The following is a 20,302-nucleotide window of genomic DNA, read 5'->3' as shown; positions in this document are numbered from 1 at the left end:
CAGTAATTACATCAAGCATATAACATAAAGTAAAATGACTAAACTAACCCTCTACAGCCGACTCTAACAACCTTTACTTATCAAAAAAAAGCATGCAATTTGCTGCAGGTTGTACATTTCACCATTTCATTGCTAGCCGTATCTCTAATGCACCCACTGAAAAATAAAAGAATTAAGGCATCCATCTGTAAAATCAAAAGAGTGACATCAAAAAAAAGCTAGACTTTCTACCATTAATACAATTTAAAATCTTGATTAACAACATAATAGAAAAAGAGAATCCCACAATCCAATACAACAGCAATGAGCTGGCAACTCTACATACTCCTCTTAACTCTTAAAACAAGGATTTTTCAATAGCGCCTAGGGATACAGCCCAAATTTATCCTACTTTACCCATCCCTTACTAATGCATTCGCATTTGTAAATGTACAAAGCTGCACATTACACACATTGGCCTGGCATTTGATGGGTCCTACCAAGATCTGACATCATGACCATTTAAATAATTGAAATGCCTCAAGTACAATAAGCATGCATACATAAGGTTTAGAATAAGTGTGTTCGGCATTGCCATGTTGGAAAAAAATGAAATAAGATCATCCAATCTAGTAGATACTGGAAATTTAGGGTACTTTCAAGCGGTAAACAGGCATACACTCAACAAAAATGAGCATACCTTTCTACGGTACTCCTTTTTCAATAATAAAGCATCAATGCTCTTGTGACGAGGAAATCCCAATGCTTCATAGTGATCCGTGCTATTCAGAATTTTCTTCATCTCATCCACTGAACTTGTGTCTACCATGGCCACCCGGCTGGTGGAAGATTCTTTGCATGTATTCACAAAACTCGAAGCGGTAGACTGTTTACTGGATGATTTGCAAGAATGCAAATCTTCAGCTTCTCCATTTGGCACAGAATGCTCAGAATCTGTTGAGAAGTTATCATCTCCTATGATGGGTTCTGATTCTTTATGCTCTTCAAAATTTGCACCATCACTACCATTGTCACATCCTTGGAGCAAGTAATTGAAGACATCATTTGAAAGGAAGGCAAGATTTATTGAAAGGAAAACTCCAAGCCATCCAACACGAACTTTAACACAATAAAGGGCATACAAAGTTGCCATGAAGACCACCATCCGAGCATGGTTTAGGGAGAACAAATAACCTGCATTTCATGGTAGAGTATTAACAGATTTCAGCATCTGAAGAAAAACATCAATAGAAGGCAAAATAAATCAATGAGACAAGGAGAAGGGACTGTTTGGATCTTCTTTATTTTCAATCAATATTAGCATGCTTTTTTTTTTTGAAAAAAGGTTGAGTATATTTATAATAAAATCAAAAAGAAGTATGCATGGTCCTCTGTACAAAGAGTTTCTGTATATTATACACACCTATTAAGGACCCCCAAAAAAATATCAACAATTAGAAGATGGCTGTCAACCTGTAGAATGATTACCACCTCCTATAGATATGGATTTTGCTCAAAAGTTCAGCAATTCCTTTAAAGCCTGGTTTGCAATATCGGCAATATAAAGTGAAATTTCCGGTGTAAGGGTTGTGCTTGGAGAATATACAGTGGGGTAAGGAGAACCGTTGTGTAAGGGTTGTGCTTGGAGAATGGAACGGGAGGAGAGAAACTTCCGGTCAGTGGAGAAGTGGAGGTTGGAGCTGGGCATTGAAGCTAAACACTTTCTGTTCGAACAGGGAGGGACATGAGGTAAGGCTTATCTGAAAATCAGGGAAGGTAGTAGGGCCACACTACTATTATCAGAGGAGGCTTGCTACTGGCTGAAAGGCTTTGTTGATGGAACAGTAAACTCTATCAAGGTAGAAGGGTGGGAAAACTCAGTGGTATGTTGTGGGAAAAGTTATGAATCGGTTCTGAGAAGGAATGAGAGAGGATGGTTTATCATGGTAACAGAATACTTTGGTACTAACAAGAAACAAGTATTATGCATACCGGAAGGTCTGAGGGGTCAAGGCTGGACTTCCTTCGCCAATAATATCCAGGCCTTTCTCTTGGAATTTGAAAGGAAGGATGTAGGAAGATTGGATAACAGATCGGTTGAAGATGCTCCATTAAGCTGTGGTACCCCGGAGCAGAGCAAGAAGCAAAGTCCCTGCTGTCAAGAGACTTTGATAGCAAGTTCATTCGGTATCCGAAAGTTAGCACTTGAAGAAGAGAGAGGCAAATGGGAACACAGAATGGTGTTAATGGCTGATAAGGTTGTAAGGGATTGGACGAAAGTGCTAGATGCAGTTGCAGAAAGACTGGGTTTAGAAGGTGATGCAGTAGTTCTACCGTTTGATGAGAAGAAAGCCATTCTCGATACAGGTGATGAAAAACTGAGTTTCAATAGTCCAAGTAGCTGGAGGACTGATACAAATACAAAAATGGGTTCTGTTATGCAACGAAGTTGTGTTAAAGGACTGCAACTTCTGGATCAAATTCTTAGGACTCCCTTTTAATCTCTGGAATGAACAGACCTTAGGAAGAATCTTTAGAGCCCTAGGGGGTGTTCTTCTAGAGCTGAACTTGAGAAGCTTGCGTGCTGCAGAGATCAGAGTTGCAGGGCTGAAGCCGGAGAGCTTGCCTCGGGCTCTTGAAATTCTTTCAGATGGAGCCTGGTATAAGGTTTGGCTGGCGACGGAAGTTGAGGCATCTCTTTGGGGGAGACGACCAGAGGTAGGGGATGATGATGTGGCAGCGGGATGGAACACATGTGGCACCCACGGAGTAGAGAAGCAACCTGCTGCGCGTGACAGAGTATTAGAGAAAATGAACAGTCACAGGGTTTTTCCACCTCTCGAAGCCTTCCTTTAAAAGCTCTATTCGACTGTAGACGGAAAGGTCCGTCTATCTTCTTCCAGAAAAGAGGAGCCCGATCTGTTTGCTTCTCAGGGCTATCAGAAATCGCGAACAGGCGGAGGAAGGCGCCCCCTAAGCTGGAATCTTCGTCTGGACTGTGGAGAGCAGGCTTCCAGTGTAGAAGATCGCCCAAACCCACGCTATGGTAGGGGTAAAATAGAAGAGAGAGAGGAGGAAGATAGAGGTTGGATAAGTTGCAGCACGGAGAGTGATGAAGAGGGGATTTCAGATGACTGTGCAAGTTTGGATGGCTCTACACAGGAAGATTCCCAGGCAGGACAGATCAGAGATAAGTTAAACTTAGAGCAGCTCTTTCTTGAAAATCCGATGGGTGTACAGAAGACAGATTTGGAGACTCCGGTAAACTTGAACAGGGTAGACCAAAGCTCAATTTCGGACAAGCCTCTACCAAGGTTCGGCCCCTTGCAAGTAGCCGTTAAGGTGGTAGGTCATGCTTTCCCAGATCTGAACAAGAATACATCACAGAGAGGTGGACAACCGGGTAGAGAAAAAGGTATTTGTGTAAACCAGTTGACGGGGAATAGTTCCCTCCAACCCAAGGAGACGGAAAGCTCCATTTGTTCTTTACAGGGTTTGAAAACCAACCACCCTCCTCTGCCCCTTTCCTACAACCCTCAGTTGGAACCAGGTAACTCTAACAACTCTGTCAATTCAGTTTGTGCTACTGATGAGTGTTCTGTGTCCATTGTTCCAAATTCCTTTTCCAACCAAGAGTCAAAGGCCCATGGACAGGAAGCCACAATGAGATTACAAGGGGAGGAGGAGGAGACAATAGTAGGATTACAGGGCAGGGATAAAAGGATATGGGGTATCATTGAGAGGATAATGGGTGAAGTGGAGAGGAATGATTTGCAAAGGGAGAGTACAAATGGGACAGAAAGAGTGCCTAGTGGAGAGGAAGAGAAAAGGAATGAGGAGAGGGGTAGACGTGGAGAGCTTGGAAAGCTAGATAAAAAGGAGAATTGTAGGGAAGATTCAGTGGCAGAATTTATGGGAAAGCTGGGGTGTAAACTGAAGAACCCAAATGATTTAAAAGCATTTCTACGAAAAGAGGAGGATAGAAAGTTCAAGAAAAGAAAATTGAGTGAGGTTGAGAGATTAAGAAGAGATATTGAGGGGGATAAGAAGCTTGAGGCCAGAGGGGATAGAAGGAAAGGGCCCAAGTAGATTTTGGTGGTGATAGGGTAGATTCTTGCAAAATTGTGATGAGAATCATAAGTTGGAATGTGAGGGGGCTAGGTAGTGCTAGAAAGAGAGCAACAATCAAAGAGGTGTTTAAGAAGTTCAATCCAGATGTGGTGTTACTTCAGGAATCCAAAAGAATGGATTTTGACTGTAGGTGGGCGAGAAGTGTCTGGAGAGCTAAGGGGATTAAGTGGGCGGCTACTCCGTCGTGGGGGTCCTCAGGTGGTATTGTGACTTTGTGGAAAGAAGATGTGCTTATAGGACTAGAAGAGTTGATAGGGGATCATTCTGTTTCTTTGAAGTTTAGGCAGGTGGAAGATGGTTTCGAATGGGTTCTAACAAATGTTTATGGGCCCAATGACTATAGGCAGAGAAAGAAAGTGTGGGAAGAGTTGAGTGATATTAGGGGCCTTTGGGAAGGACCATGGTGTCTGGGAGGGGATTTTAATGTAGTGAGACTCACAGAGGAAACCAACAACCCTAGACAGAGAGTCACAACAAGTATGAGGAGCTTCAATCAGTTTGTGGATTCATTTGAGCTTAAAGAACTCCCAATGCTTAACAATACCTTCACCTGGTCCAACCTCCAATCAAGCCCAATTTTCTCTAAGCTGGACATGTTTCTCTTTTCTACAGATTGGGAGGCACATTGGGGTAACTTAACATCTAGGGTGCTCCCGAGGCTTACCTCAGACCACTGGCCTATAGTAATGTGTAAGGAGGATTTGAGAGGTGATGGTCCTGCCCCATTTATGTTTGAAAACATGTGGTTGACCCACCCGGGTTTCATTGAGAAAATCAAGGAATGGTGGCAGCACTATAATCCGCTAGTACAATGGGAAGGAATGAGGTTCCATAAAAAGCTTAAGTTCTTAAAATCCCAAATAAAGGAGTGGAACAAGTTGGAGTTTGGGAGAGCTGAGGAAAGGAAACAAGTGTTGGTAGAGCAGATAGAAGAGCTAGATAGGAAGGAAGGAAGGGGTCTTTTTGGTGAAGAAGATAGAGAAAGGAGATGGAGTGTAAAGAAAAGCAATTGGAGGATCTTTTGATTAAGGAGAAAATAAGCTGGAGGCAAAAATCTAGGTGCAAGTGGTTGAAGGAGGAGGATAGAAACACTGGGTTCTTTCACTCAATGGCAGACGGTAGAAGGAAGAATTTCATTTCAAAGTTGGAAATCGAAGGAACAATTATTTCCCACCCGGTAGAAATAGCAAAAACCTTTGTTGACCATTTCAAATCTATTTTCAGAAGACCTTTAAATGAAAGGATCTGGTTGGAGGGTTTAGATTGGCCGACTCTAAGTCCAAAAAACAGAGAGTAGTTAGAAAGGAGATTTGATTTGGAGGAGATAAAGGAAGCAATCTTTTCAACAGATAGAACAAAAGCTCCAAGTCTGGATGGGTTCACAATGGCTTTTTATCAAGATTTTTGGGGTATTGTGGAGGAAGATATTGGGTCAGTGTTTGAGGAGTTCCACGGAAGGGGAATAATCAACCCAGGCTTGAACTCCACTTTCATTGCTCTGGTTCCTAAGAAGAAAGAGGCTTCACAACCAAGGGACATTAGACCTATTAGTTTGGTGAACAGTTTGTACAAAATAATCGCAAAAGTGTTGTCTCTAAGGTTAAAGAAGGTTCTTCCTTCTATAATCGCACCTAACCAAGGTGCTTTTGTGATGGGAAGACAAATTACTGATCAAATCTTGATTGCAAATGAGAGTCTGGAGAGTTTTAGGAAATCCAAGAAGAAAAGAGTGGTGTGTAAACTGAACTTGGAGAAGGCTTATGACTTGGTTGATTGGTCCTTCTTGTTGGAGGTGTTGAAAAGTTTTGGCTTTGGAGACAGTTGGTGTAATTGGATTTGGGGTTGTATTAGAAGTTGCCACTACTCAATCTTGGTGAATGGAACTGTAGTGGATTTCTTCCCTGCCTCGAGAGGAATAAGACAAGGTGATCCACTATCCCCTTTCCTATTCACTCTGATTGTTGATGTACTTGGGAGATTGATTCAGAGAGCAGATTCAATGAATTTAATAAAAGGATGGAGAGTAGGAAGGGAGGAGATACCTCTTACTCATCTACAGTTGTAGATGACACTATCCTTTTCTGTGAAGGTGGGGACATTGAGTGGATTCGGAACCTAAAGTTGGCAATACAACTCTTTGAGCGGGTATCCAATCTCAAGGTGAATTTGGATAAAAGTAGTTTGGCGGGTGTGAATCTGGAGGAGAGGGAGCTTAGAGAGTATGCAGATGTCTTAGGGTGTGCAACCTCGGATTGGCCGATGGCTTACTTAGGCCTCCCCTTGGGGGATAACCCTAAGAAGGTAAGCTTTTGGAACCCGGTGGTTGAGATATTTGGGAAAAGGCTTGCCTCTTGGAGGAAAAATTATCTTTCCTTGGGGAGGAGAATCACTTTGATTAGATCAACCCTAGCTAATCTTCCTCAGTACTTCCTATTTGTGTTTAAGATCCCCACAATGGTCCCTAACACTTTGGAAAAGCTTATGAGGGATTTCTTGTGGGAGCCTGGAGAGGAGAAGGACCATAGGGTGAGTTGGGAGGTGGTAACTAGATGTAAAAAGCTAGGAGTTCTTGGGATTGGGAATCTTAGGAAGAGAAACATGGCATTGTTGGGGAAACGGCTATGGAGGTTTCCATTGGAAAGAGACAAGTTGTGCACAAAGATTGTGGCTAGTATACATGGGTTGGAAGACAATGGTTGGGAACCTAGAATCTTGGCAAAGACTACAGCCGCTTCTCCTTGGTCAGCCATACACAAACTACTTTCAATATTCTCCCCTTGTATCAGGAATGGACTTAACTCCGATAATAAAATAAAATTTTGGGAACAACTTTGGGTCGGGGACTCACCTCTAATGGGCCAATTCCCCTCTTTGTATGCTCTTTCTGATTTGAAAAATGAACCCATTTCTTCCTTCTTAACCCCTCAAACTCTCCTTCAGGGTTTGGGTGAAACCTAGGGCTGAGAAGGTCAATTAGGGACATAGACTTGGACCACATTTTGTCTTTGTTAGCCATCCTTGAAAATGTCTTCTTGGATCCCATTAAGGAGGACACCAGATTTTGGGTTCCCTCCTCTTTAGGTGTTTTCTCTTGTGCCTCATTTTTCGAGACTTCAACTCATCCTTCTGATCCCATTGGGTTGTCTTCCCGATTAAAGAAATTTGGAGTAGGCCTGTTCCTCCTCGAGTTGGTAGTTTTTGTTGGGAAACTTTCCTGGAAAGAATTAACACAAATGACCTACTTCAAAAGAAGAGACCCAACTATTGTTTACATCCTAATAGATGTACTCTCTGTAAAGCTGATGGGGAAACTAGCTACCACCTTATGGTCACTTGTTCGGTTGCTAAATCAGTTTGGGAGTGGGTCTTTTCCCTTTTTGGGTCTTTTCCCTTTATGGTCACTAGGTAGAGAAGCATTAGGGCTGCAATGTGTTGGTCTCTATGGGAAGAAAGAAACTCACGAATATTTCCAGATAAGGAAAGGACCATTGGAAACTTATTAGATCTAATCCTGTTAAGGATGGCACATTGGTTGAAAACTATGGAATTATTCTCAGATTATTTTGTGGCTGATGTGGTGAGAAATTGGAAGGACCTGTAGTCCTTCGTGGTCCCCTCCTCCTCCTAGGTTCATAAAATTGAATTTTGATGGTAGTTGTATAAGGAACCCAGGGCCTTCTGGGATTGGGGGAGTATTCAGGAATGAGGCAGGGGCTATTATTGCTATGTTCTCAGGCCCAATTGAAGAAGGAAACTCTCTTAGGGCTGAGATCCTCACAGCCCTAGAAGGTATCCAAAAAGCGAGGGAGTTGAACATCAGATGTTTGGTTCTTGAAGGTGACTCGGAGGTGGTGACTAGGTGGCTAAAGGGGGGAAGCAACGGATTATGGAGTTAAAACAATGAGAAGAATAAATTAACTGGCTGAGTAGGGATATTGTGGTTCATTACAACTGGGTGAAAAGGACTGCTAATTCTTTTGTTGATGGGTTAGCAAAGCAAGGGGTGGACAGGGTTTCAACTTTTTGGGCTAATTTTTGAATTTTCCTTGTATTCTTTCGTGGGAAGTCAAGTCTTTTTATCTCCCCTTTGTACCTAAGCTCCACATAGTTTCATATGTTTAATAAAGTTTCTTGTTATTGATCGATATATATATATATATACAGTGAAATTTCCCCCAAATATCCCTATTCAGTATAAAGTGAAGTGAAACAGAAGAAAGGAGAGAGAAGAGAGAAGAAGAATAGAGAAAAATTGATTGGGAGTCAAAAAGATTGAGAATGGTGGTGCCAACCCCATTTATCAAAAAAACCGGTTGTGCCAACCTTTCTATTTAAAATAGGGCAACCCAACTAATATAAAAAAATGTACAATGAAAAAAAAAAGCCCATGTGGCATAAGTAGAACTCTCAACAGTTTTCATACTCTCTCTCAAGTTGGGACATAACCATGCTAAACTTGTCATAAGAGTCATTTTGTCACAAGTGATGTCGGCCTTTTGTGAAGATGTATGCAAATTGCTCTTCAAAACTAACGTAAGTAGTGCAAACTTCGCCACTCAGAATCTTCTCCTTGATAAGTGTTTATCCACTTCAATGAGTTTTGTTCCATCATGGAGGGATTGAGTGCAATATTGATAGCAACCTTATTGTCAAAATAAACTGGCATGGGACTATATACTACAAATTTCAATTCTCCTAACAAGTTCTTTATCCACAAAATTTTGGAAATTCCATGGGACAGCCATGTTCCCGGCTTCTGCATTGGACCTAATCACCAAACTTTTTTTACCACTTCTCCATGTCATGGTTCCCTCCCAATCAATGTTTTCAAAATCATGTGATTCACGATTTGAATCATACGATTCAAATCGAATTGGGGCTAAAACGATATGAATTGTATGTGTAAATCGTATTTTGAATTAATCATACGATTTGTAATCAAATTGGTAGTTTAAATCCTAAATCACAATTCCTGGATGATTTAAACAATCAGAGTTTGAAAGCCTCATTTGAGATTAAATGACCATTTAACACTCTTCCTTTTTAAAGTTTCGCTTTTATAAAGAGAGGCAGAATCGTCATTTTAATTATAAAACATAGAATACCCACTTTGGTCGATCAAAGAAGACTTACCATTCAAGGAAAATACTTGGGCATGAGACTGGGAGAGAAGAAACCCTCCTCCATTGTTTCGGTGAAGCTCCAACTTCCTTCTCTACTGGTCTGTGTTGAAAGGTAAGAGATTTTATTTTATTTTTTCAATTACTGTTTTTCTATTATCTATCTATACAAGGTTTGTGTTGTTTTCTTCTCTTCTTCTTCGGTTTCTTCTGTTTTACTGTTCGATTTCTACTGTTCTTTTTTCTTTCTTCTTCCTCCTCCTTTTCCTCCTTGTTTCTTGTTTCTTCTCCTTTATTTCAGTCAGTTTTTTGGCATGAAAACAGGGGCTCCGGCCTATTTGTTTCAATTGATTTTTAGCATGAAAACAGGGGTTCCGCCCCATGTCTTTCATTCTTTTTTTTTTCATGAAAATTATGGGTACCTAGTTTTGTCCTTTCTTTTTGGATAAAAACAGGGGCTCTGCCCTATCCCCCTTGTTTCATAATGTTTTGTCTTGATATTTTTGCATAAAAACAGGGGGTCCGCCCTTTTAATTTTCACCCTTTTTCCATGCACAAACAGGGGTTTTTTCCCAATATTTTTACTTGTTTTATTCCCCTCACCTTTTTCTTAATCACAAAACAGGGGTTCATCCCCAATTTTCATTCTTTTTTACACAAAATAAAACTGTATTATGCAAAAATAGATATGTATTTGCACTTTGTAGGTTAAAACAGATATGTATTCCTTTTTTTTCTTTTTGTTAATGTTAAAACAGATATTTATTCATTCATTTCACATGAGAAATTAATTCTTTTAGTTGTATAACATTCATTTGTAGTGTCTCACTATTGTATAAATTGTATGGATATTATTAATTGATGACTTGATGTGTGTAGTTTGCTACTTTGTTGAACACTTGGAAGTTAAAATTTAAAACAATAGAGACAATACTCTATACTTCTAGACTCTAGAGAACATTATGGTTCCTTTAAAAAAAAAATTGTAGGTAAGGTCCGAAGGATAATTAAATTACTCATTTCATTAGGCTGCATTTGTTTTAAGTGTAAATTCAAATTTACACCGATGGAAAATTTGATCCCGGTTTAGTGATCAATGGAAAATTGAATCGGGGCATCAATCTGGTAAAGCCTCTTGAAACTCTGCTCTGAAACTCCCTGGAGCCGACATCAAGCCCGCGGATCTCTTTCTCCGTTGTCTTCGTCAACGACAATGATTTCATCTCCATAAGCCCATGCTCTGAGTCACCAAAGAAGCTTGACATAGAATGGGAAAAGGTGTCGGTGGCAATATAGATTTCGAGTTTCTCTCTAGCAACTCCACTGGTGATAGGATGTTAACAGTCGACGAGCTCTTCTTCGAAGGCAGACTCCTTCCCTTCTGAGAAATGCAGCATTCAAAGAAACTAAACAAGACCTCTCTCAAAACAAAGGACGCAAAAGGAGACCATTGGACGGAGGAGGTCTTCTCACGCACTCTTCAACTCTTCGTATAGAGAGGAGACCATTGGGTAGAGAAGAAGGAAAAGTTTACATTTTCAATGTATATATTGGTGAGAATGGACTTTTACATCGATTTACGAGGCAATATTAACACCTCTACCAAACACATGTAAAATGGAACCAGGGTGTAAAGTTCACCCCGGTTCGATTTTCCACCTCAAACAAGCGTGGCCTTAGTCATTATTCAAAACTCAAAAGATACTAAGACAATAGTAGCCTTATAGGAAAATTGAAATGTGGACTTGTAGTGATTAGTAACAATTTGATAATATTCTATTAATTATTAAATCAGTACTTGATTTTTAATATTTTTGGAACTAGTGTTGCAACTTGCAACTTACAAGTTTGCAACAATGCAACTTCCAAAGTTCTCAATTTATTCTATTTTTTTTTAGTAGAAAATATGGTGAAGGCTCAAGATGTTACATAGGAGCATTGTGTCAAAGTTGATGAAAATAACAATTTGCATGTGAGATGCAATTACTGTGGTAGGGAATTTTGGGGAGGCACCTTTAGGATGAAATACCACCTTGCACGCACAAACAAGAATATTCAAGCATGCAAAAAAAAACCCAAAGGAAGTATAAGAAAAGTTCAATGCAATATTAGAAAATAAAGAAGGGACAAAGAAACAAAAGGAGATGGAAATGTATGAATCCAATGCCGAGGCCAATTTAAGGGACTTCTATTTTGATGGTCACCAGGAAGCAAAGGATCCCAAAGGAAAACGCAAGGCATCATGCACACTTGATACTTATATACAAAGAGGAAAAAGTCATCAACAAGCAACTTTGAATCAAGTTTAGAAGAAAGATGATCGAGATAAAATTTGTCAATCCATTGCTCGACTTTTTTATACAAATGCTTTGTCTTTTAATCTTGTGAAAAGTCCCTTTTTTGCTAAAATGGTCAATGATATAAGTACATTTGGACAGGAACTTAAGCTGCCAAGTTATCATGAAATAAGAATTACTTTTCTGAAAAAGAGGTAGGAATTATTGAACAAATGATTGAAGAGCATAAAGAGTGGAGGAAGACTGGCTGCACACTCATGCCAGATGGATGGATGGATGGTTGTAGAAGGTCCATTACAAATTTTCTAGTGAACAGACCAAGTGGAACAGTATTTTTGAAATCTGTGGACACTTCAGAAATCACAAAAAGTGGAGAAAACTTGTTCAAGTTATTTGAATCAGTGGTTGAAGAAATTGGAGAGGAAAATATTGTTCAAGTGGTGACAGATGGCATCAAAGTATGTAACAGCTGCAGAGTTGTTGATTCAGAAATGACCATTGCATAGGCAACATGTTAATGGACATTGGGAATTTGCCTACCCAAGCTGAAACAGTTAAGAAAGCAAGATTCTTAACTAGATTCATATACAAGCATTGTTGGGTTCTTAATTTGATGCGTCATTATACTGGAAACAAAGAATTGACAAGACCAGTTGTAACCCACTTTTCAACTTGTTTTCTTACATTAAAAAGTGTTCATCAACAGAAGGATGCATTAAGGAAGATGTTTAAATCAGATGAATGGGAAAGAATTCCATTTGCAAGGAAAGAGGAAGGAATTAAAGCACATGACATTGAGTTGATTGATGTTAACTTTTGGGCATCAGTTAAATATTGCCTAAAAAGTACTCTTCCCTTGGTGAAAGTTCTTTGACTTGTTGATTCAGATGAAAGGCCTGCCATGGGATATACTTATGAGGCAATGGATCGAGCAAAAGAAAGGATTTCCAAGAACCTGGGAAATGTGAGGAAATGATACAAGCCACTATGGGACATTATTGATAGACATTGGGATTTACAACTCCATGGGCCATTACATGCAGCAACTTATTTTCTAAATTCAATTTTTCAATATGATGAAAATTTTAATGCAGATTTAGAAATTAAGCAAGGCCTTTATGATTTGCTTGGAGAAAATGATCCAGTACACGAGCAAAATATAATTGAGGATCAAATTGACAAGTTCAAGGCAATGAAAGGTTTATTTGGTAGAGAAATAGCAAAGCTTACTCGGAAGGCAAAGCAACCAGGTTTGTTATTAAACAACTAAGGTGGCATTCAGAAACTCTGAAGTCTGAAGTTTGAAAAGCAAAAAAAAAAAAAAAAACTCCAAAAAAAGCTCTGAGGGCAATCCATAGAAAATTTGTTTTTCTGCTTTTGTAGGTATCTGAATATAGTGGAGTTGTTCGATAATCTGAATGCTCTCACATCTTACCCCTCAAATTGTTACTTAAATAATAAAAAATTATTAAAGTTTTATAATGTTGTAAAAATTATAAAACAATAAAAACATTAAATATTAATAAATTAAAAAAAATAAATAAGATTAACAATAACAATAAAAGATTAAAATTATCAAAATAATATTAATTACAATATTGTTATTTTCTAATTTGTCTTCAAAAGGTTAATATTTGTATTCAAATATTATTATTATAAGAAAATAATATTTTAAAGAATATAATCGAATAAAACTAGAAGAAGAAAGTCTGATTGGTTGTAAATGATGTAGACATGCAATGGAAAACCTCTTAGATCTTGTGGCCGAAAACCATATGATGCCTCTTATGCTGGTACTGTGCCATATGTAGGATGTGTCCCTGGTCCTTTTGATGTTCCCTTTGGAGGTACCCTACCACAAGATCCATTTGTTGGACAAGGATATATGTTGCTTGTGGTACCACCCTAAAGGGACCCTGTAGAATTTGCTATGGGTCCTCTAGTCATGAGTAGTTTGAGGCCTGAAAAGTTAGCAGAAGGGAAAGGTGAAAGTAAACGACACGGTGAAAGCAATGGATGTTCCAAGAAATGGGTTCGTTTGAGAAATGAAGAGCAGCGGTGAAAGAAGCTCCAATGGCAGTCAAAGGAAAAAACAGAGCCACCACCATTACTTTGGTACTCGTTTTCTTTTTTCCCTTGCTATCACAACTAAACCAGACACAAAGTGGTTGTCTCTGTGCAAGAAGGTTCATTCAGGCTCTATTCAGCGTTAGTTCTTCGTCCCATTCAAAAAACCCCTAACCTCTTCATTCCCTTGCTACCACTGTAACCCAGAAACAGAATTGGTGTCTCATGTGCAAGAAGGTTCATCCATTAACCTATTCAGCATTTGTTCTTCAACCCAATCAAATCAACCCTATGAAGACTCTTCATTTCCTTGCTACCATTTTTTTATTCTTTTTTCCTTCTCATTCCTTCGCTACCACTGCAACCCAGAAACAATCATTGTAGTCAGTGTAAACTCCAACTGATTGTAATAGGAAGACCATAAATCATATTTGAATACCATTGAGTTTTCCAACTTTATAAAGGGATATCGATAGGAAATAAATTTCATCCACTACCTCCAAATGCGCTCGTAGGTTGCTCAGTCCCTGAAATTTTCGGAGGCATTTTCAGAGTTCCGAGGACATGTTTGGAGGTGCAATCAAACAACCATTCAGAGTCTGTTCAGTGCTATTGAATGCCACCTAAGTGTAGGTACATGTTGTTCACCACAACTGCAATAACACAGAAGGCGCTAAACCAATACTACAGAAGCACCTGCAACGGGTTCACAACTCAGCACAGATTTGCGATGACCTCAAAGCCACCACAGACTTGCGATGAACTCAAAGCTACAATACTAATGACGAACTCGAGGTTGCCACGAACCTGCGATAAGCTTAGAGCCATCGCAAATCGACGACGAACAAATAATATAACGATTAGCTGAAGTCACTTGTGACAGGACATCCAATAGGATTAAGAAAGACACGTCAAGACTAGCACTGACATCACCCATGCCACGTCAGTACAGGAAACCTGCAAAAGAAAGTAGCATACGTGTATTACGAGAATCCCCAGACGAAAGGAAATCTCGTCCTTGAGAGATCTCACAAGACACGTGGCGAACTAGCAGTGTCCCCTTGACAACTGACACCGAATCTAAGATCCCCTCTCCAAATAGGAATTCTTGACAGTGTAGCCGGCCAGAGATAGGTGAAAGAGGAGAGAAGAGAAGAGAAGAGAAGAGAAGAGAAGAGAAGAGAGGAGAAAAGAGAGGGTTTGCAATGCAACAGTCCTGGCGGTTGCATCTACCAACTCCCACATACCATTTTTATGTAAGGCATCAATTTCTTCCTGCATTGCATCTATCCATTCAGGTTTTGACAAAGCTTCTGCCACGGTCTTAGGGATGGGAACACTATCCACAAAGGAGAGGAAGGCACAGTACGAGGGTGAAACATGCTCATAGGACACAAAGTTAGAGATAGGATGATTAGTGGTACAAGATCTAACACCCTTCTCTTAGCAATAGGAATATTAAGATCATTGGGGACAAGTGAATCAACATTTACAGGAGCAATGGGAGCAAGTGTACCTGGCTGATGAGACGGATCTGCCTCGGGTGAATCCGATGATATTGGTTGCATAGTGTCCGGCTCCACGGCTCTTGAACTCTGTTGGCTCTTATGACGACGATGGAAAACCCGGAATGGAGGAGGATCGGGTAAAGGAGGTAGTTGAATCTGAGTTGTCGCTTGTTTCTCCTCAACCCTACTCTCCCCTTGAGAAGAAACCGAGAAGAACGGTTGACTCTCAAAGAATGAGACATCAATGGAAACATAGTACTTGCGGACAATGGGATCATAGCAACGATACCCCTTTTGAGATGAGGGGTAACCAAGAAAAACACAAGGAATAGCCCGAGGGTCAAGTTTACCACGAGTAGGTGATAGGTTGTGGACAAAACAACGACACCCAAAAACACGCATCGGAATGGTGGACAGCGGGGCTGTAGGGGACAGGAGCTGATGTGGGGCCTTATACTCTAGTAGCTGAGAGGGCATGCGATTAATGATATATGTCGCACACAATACTGCATCCATCCAGAACTGTTTTGGCACATTCATATGAATCAGCAAGCCGCGAGCAACTTCGAGTAGATGACGATTTTTTCGTTCAGCCACACCATTTTGTTGGGGTGTCCTGGCACAAGAGCTTCGCTAAAGTGACCAACTCGAAGCAAAGAACTTCGTGAGATCACTATGGAAATATTCCTTTGCATTGTCCAACTGGAAAATATGAATTTCCATTTGGAACTGAGTGAACACCATGCGTTGGAAATCTTTCACAATTTTTGGCACTTCATCTCGAGATCGCATAGGATAAACCCACGTGTATCGAGAATAATCATCAATCAAAGTAACAAAGTACTTATGGTCGCCGTAGTAGGTAGAGTAACAAGGCCCCAAACATCAGAATAAACAATATAAAATGGAAATTCAGATCTTTTATTTCTTAAAGGTAAAGAGCTTCTACAATGCTTACTCAACTGACAAGTTTGACACTGTAACTGACTCACTAACAAGGACTCAAACAACTTTGGGAACATAACTCTTAACGACTCAAAAGAAAGATGACCTAAACGACTATGCCATAAATAGGCCTGACTCTCACTCGACGAACTTGTGGACTCAGTCGCCACTAGACCAGCATTATTCTCCAACACGTAGAGACCATCCACCATGCTTCCTCTACCAATCGTCTTCCCCGAGGTCAAATCCTGAAACACACATGAAGACGGAAAAAATGTGACTGAGCAGTTCAAAGAGTGAGTAATACTAATAATAAACAAATTTATAGGTAATTTCGGAACATGCAGGACATTTGGAAGAGTAAGGCCAAGTGGGAGAGATATGGTGCCTCAGCCAGCTATGGTAGAAAAAGAACCATCAGCCAATCTTACCTTATCTCTCCCAAAGAGAAGGTTATATGTCTGGAACAAATTTGACTTACCGGTCATGTGATTTGAGGCTCCAGAGTCAATAATCCAAGGTGAATCAGTAGTATGAGATGACACATGGAAGGCTGTGGCATTACCTGATGTAGATGCAAATGAGGTAGAAGGAGTAGGCCCAGAATCCACCTGGCGGAGAGTCCTACCATACAATTCCAAATGTTCACGGAAGGAATTGATAATATCTTCCTTAGGGTCAAAACCGGGATGTCTCTCCTGAGTTACGGAAGGACTAGTCTCTGTCAATGCCAGATTAGCTGAGTTATACCTTCTTTGATTCTGCTAGCCTGGTTTCTTGCCCTGATCCAGTGCTGACTTCTTACCCAAATCCTGTGCCCATTTAGGTTTTCCATGGAGATCCCAGCATGTATCTTTAGTGTGTCGTGTCTTCTAGCAGTGAGTGCACCAAAGCTTGCTTTTATCTTCTGCTTTTTTCTGAGTGTCACCCCTTTTAAAACCACCTCCAATATTTGTATCTGAATTTCCCCGGACCGCTAGGGCAACTGACTCCCCTTCTACACCATTCATCACACTTCTTCTGCTTTCTTCTGACTGCACCAAGGCATACACCTCCTGGACTGATGGCAAGTCTTTACTACCCAAGATCTGTACCCTGATGGACTCATATGACTGATTCAGCCCTAGGAGAAAGGCAAACACGCGTTGTTGTGATACAAGTGACTTATAGGCTTTTGCATCTTCATCACACTTCCAATTCACATTCTAATAGTGATCAAGTTCTTTCCATATTGATGTCAAATCAGAATAGTACATCGAGAGACTCCTCTCCCCCTGCTTGCAAGTAGAAGATTCAGCTTATAGTTGATATATCTTGGCATAGTGTCTCTGTTCTGAATAAGTGGACTTCGCTTGTTCCCATATCTCACAAGCAATTTCAGTCCACATAAAGGTCTTCCTTACTTGTGGCAGCATTGAAACCAAGAGCCAAGACATCACCATACTGTTCTCTTGGTCCCACCTATCATGCTCAGCACTTCCATACTTCGGTTCCTTTACTCTCCCATTGATGTATCCTATTCGCCCCCTAGCAGTGATGTAGAGTTTCATCCCCCTAGACCACTCAAGGTAATTCAGACCATCAAAGGGAATGATAGCCATGGGAAAGCTCATATCCATTCCCCACCTCACTCCATTGTGGCTCCCAGAGATTTCTGAAGTAGCAGAATTCTCAGTCGACATGGTCAAGCAGTTACTCAGTCCCACACACCGGATTTCAGACCCCTCCTTACTCCACAAAGCAATGATCCACTCAGTTCACACCCACACACTAGGGTTTACCAACCAAATTGTGCACAAACCGTACCAAATTCTGGACAAAACTGAGGTAATACTCGGCAGTCTCAGACCTGCCTATCAGAATTCTAGAATGGCTAACAGCCACTAATCAACAGGAGAGATCCTTCTTGCTTATAGTCAACTCAAACCATTGAGAAGACAGGTCAGCATTGACCTACAGTTGTCTTAACACATCAACAGGATCACACGATCCAAGACAACTAGGGTTACATAGGTTCGATAGCATTCAGCCGCCCCAGATTCATAGGGTTTTCACTCGGCCCATGATCAAGGAGAATAAAGAGGAGAAAAATAGAGGGAGAACTGTACCAATCGTAGCTATTCTGTAGTCCAGAATCAGATTTCCTTTATGCTAGTCTATTCGATCTATTCTTTGGGTTGATCGATCTTCTCTTGATAGTAGGAGTAGGGTTGATCGGTCTGCTCTCTTTTAATCAGTATTCCTGCTCTGATACCAACTTGACAGTGTAGCCGGCCAAAGATAGGTGAAAGAGGAGAGAAGAGAAGAGAAGAGAAGAGAGGAGAAAAGAGAGGGTTTGCAATGCAACAGTCCTGGCGGCGCCAGTGTTTATTTAATATATATAGGGCGACAGAAATAACAAGGGAAAAGACCCTTGTGCCCCTGAGTACAATAACAGACATAACAGAAATAAAAAACGAAATAAAAAGCACTTTAATTAGACAAACAGGCCCTAACAACTGCAACTAAGTTATTCTAACATTATTCCAACAAGAATCAAACTCCTTTAGCTCCTTCCCTTCAAGACCTCAGGATCTCTCCTTATTAAAGGAGGCAAGAATCATAACGAACATACGACTCTATCGACAGAGGCCCTCAAGCCTACCCTTTCTCCCAACCTTCCTTTGTCCTTCAATGAGACCACCTCACTTAGCCTTACCACACCGCTCACACTAAGTATATTACTTTTTCTTTTGGTTGTGTTATGCTTAGTCACTTACATATTAATGCTTCACAAAGCAGCCATATGGTGGGATAATTATGGAGATGACACACTAGAATTGAAGAAATTGGCAATCTGTATTTTGAGTTTAATGTGCAGTTCTACGGGTTGTGAAAGTAATTGGAGCACATTTGAGCAAATTAACCTTCTATTCCTTTAATTATTTAGTTTAAGAAATTAAAATTTATGCTAAGGGTATATTATATATGAATTTATATAATTCTTGAATCTTGATTTTTAATGTTTCTAGATACATTCAAAAAGAAGGAATCGTTTGGAACAAAAGAGATTGAATGTTTTGGTGTTTGTTAAATACCAAATTATTTAGTTTAACTATGGAGATGACACACTAGAATTGAAGAAATTGGCAATCTGTATTTTGAGTTTAATGTGCAGTTCTACGGGTTATGAAAGTAATTGGAGCACATTTGAGCAAGTAAACCTTCTATTCCTTTAATTATTTAGTCTAAGAGATTAAAATTTATGCTTAGGGTATATTATATATGAATTTATATAATTCTTGAATCTTGATTTTTAATGTTTCTAGATACATTCAAAAAGAAGGAATCGTTTGGAACAAAAGAGATTGAATGCTTTGGTGTTTGTTAAATACAATTGCCAACTTGGGATCTGCCATGAGAAGAGAAAAGTTGAGCAAGGGCTTGATCCAATTTGTCTATCAGACATGGAGTCAGATGATGAATGGATAACTGAGAAGGAAGATCCTGCCATTTCTGATGACACCACATGGATGGATATGGGAGAGTGTTTTACTGAAGTTGAAGGAGTTGTAGATAAGCGAAGGAAACATGGTAGGTTTTATCTTTCTATTATTATAATTTATAATTTATAACTTTATTATTTTATTCAAATAATCATAATTTGCTCTACCTTAAGTCCTACAAGAAGAGAAAGAAAAGGGACAGTCTAGCTTCAAGATGAAGAAGAATTTGTTTCAACTTGATGATGATGATGGGGATAATGATAGAGAGGATGATGATTGATATATTTTGATGGATAAGGGTTCTTATTTCTTAGTTATTTAGTTGACATATGAACTTACACAAAAGATTTATAGGGCTATACTGTTATATATATTTGTGCATAGTGGGGAACTTTTTTGTATATTTTGTGTAGGGAACCTAAATAGTATATTGGGCTGCCCCATCTTTTTTGTTGACTAAACTCTTTGATATATTGTCACTGTCATGTAAAGCTCATATCCATTCATATTTGAAGATACTGCTTTTCGTTGACACTAGTGCAACTATAAGCCTGTCATTACTTTATAGTTATAAGATGTTTATGGGTTATAAAGGTTGTGAAAAGCCATTTTTTTCTATTTTTTGAGAGATTTAGGTATATTTTAGAGTTTTTAAAAGCTTTTGAAAAAATAAGAAAAAATCTTACAATTTACAATACGATTCGATTCAAACCGCTTTACAATTTTCAGAACATTGCTCCCAATACAATACTGCAAACTACTAATCTAGC

The 20,302-nt window shown here is 39.7% G+C and overlaps 2 protein-coding genes across 6 annotated transcripts in view; one reads left to right on the top strand and one right to left on the bottom strand.

The window, feature by feature from the left end:
- The window catches only part of LOC148865481 (uncharacterized), a 54,122-nt gene that overhangs the window by 12,102 nt on the left and 21,718 nt on the right, over positions 1-20,302 (bottom strand). For 2 of the 5 annotated variants that reach the window (XM_088977843.1, XM_088977845.1), the window contains exons 3-4: positions 680-1,173; positions 123-185 (exon numbers count right to left, since the gene is read on the bottom strand). In XM_088977843.1, the coding sequence (XP_088833969.1) occupies positions 123-185; positions 680-1,173 (557 nt within the window). Of the gene's footprint in view, positions 1-122; positions 186-679; positions 1,174-9,243; positions 9,379-20,302 lie in introns of those variants that run through there. The other 3 variants (XM_088977844.1, XM_088977846.1, XM_088977847.1) reach the window with 2 other exon arrangements.
- Positions 11,740-19,812, top strand: LOC148865482 (uncharacterized). The gene is made up of 6 exons (XM_088980885.1): positions 11,740-11,985; positions 12,234-12,392; positions 12,510-12,777; positions 13,339-13,424; positions 19,356-19,620; positions 19,706-19,812. Exons 1-6 carry the CDS (start codon positions 11,740-11,742, stop codon positions 19,810-19,812), a joined length of 1,131 nt encoding a protein of 376 aa, XP_088837011.1.

This window comes from Nelumbo lutea, chromosome 3 (assembly GCF_056320005.1).
Source record: "Nelumbo lutea isolate HS-2025 chromosome 3, American lotus-T2T, whole genome shotgun sequence".
Classification (NCBI taxonomy): domain Eukaryota; kingdom Viridiplantae; phylum Streptophyta; class Magnoliopsida; order Proteales; family Nelumbonaceae; genus Nelumbo; species Nelumbo lutea.
Note: the sequence above shows the minus strand (reverse complement) of the source record. Positions and strands in the feature narration are given on the sequence as shown.

Coding starts and splice junctions, on each gene's coding strand:
- LOC148865482 (XM_088980885.1), top strand. CDS start 11,740: ATGATTGAAGAGCATAAAGAGTGGAGGAAGACTGGCTGCACACTCATG. Junction 12,393..12,509: donor GTACTCTTCCCTTGGTGAAA/GTTCTTTGACTT, acceptor AAATGATACAAG/CCACTATGGGACATTATTGA. Junction 12,778..13,338: donor TCGGAAGGCAAAGCAACCAG/GTTTGTTATTAA, acceptor TGCCATATGTAG/GATGTGTCCCTGGTCCTTTT.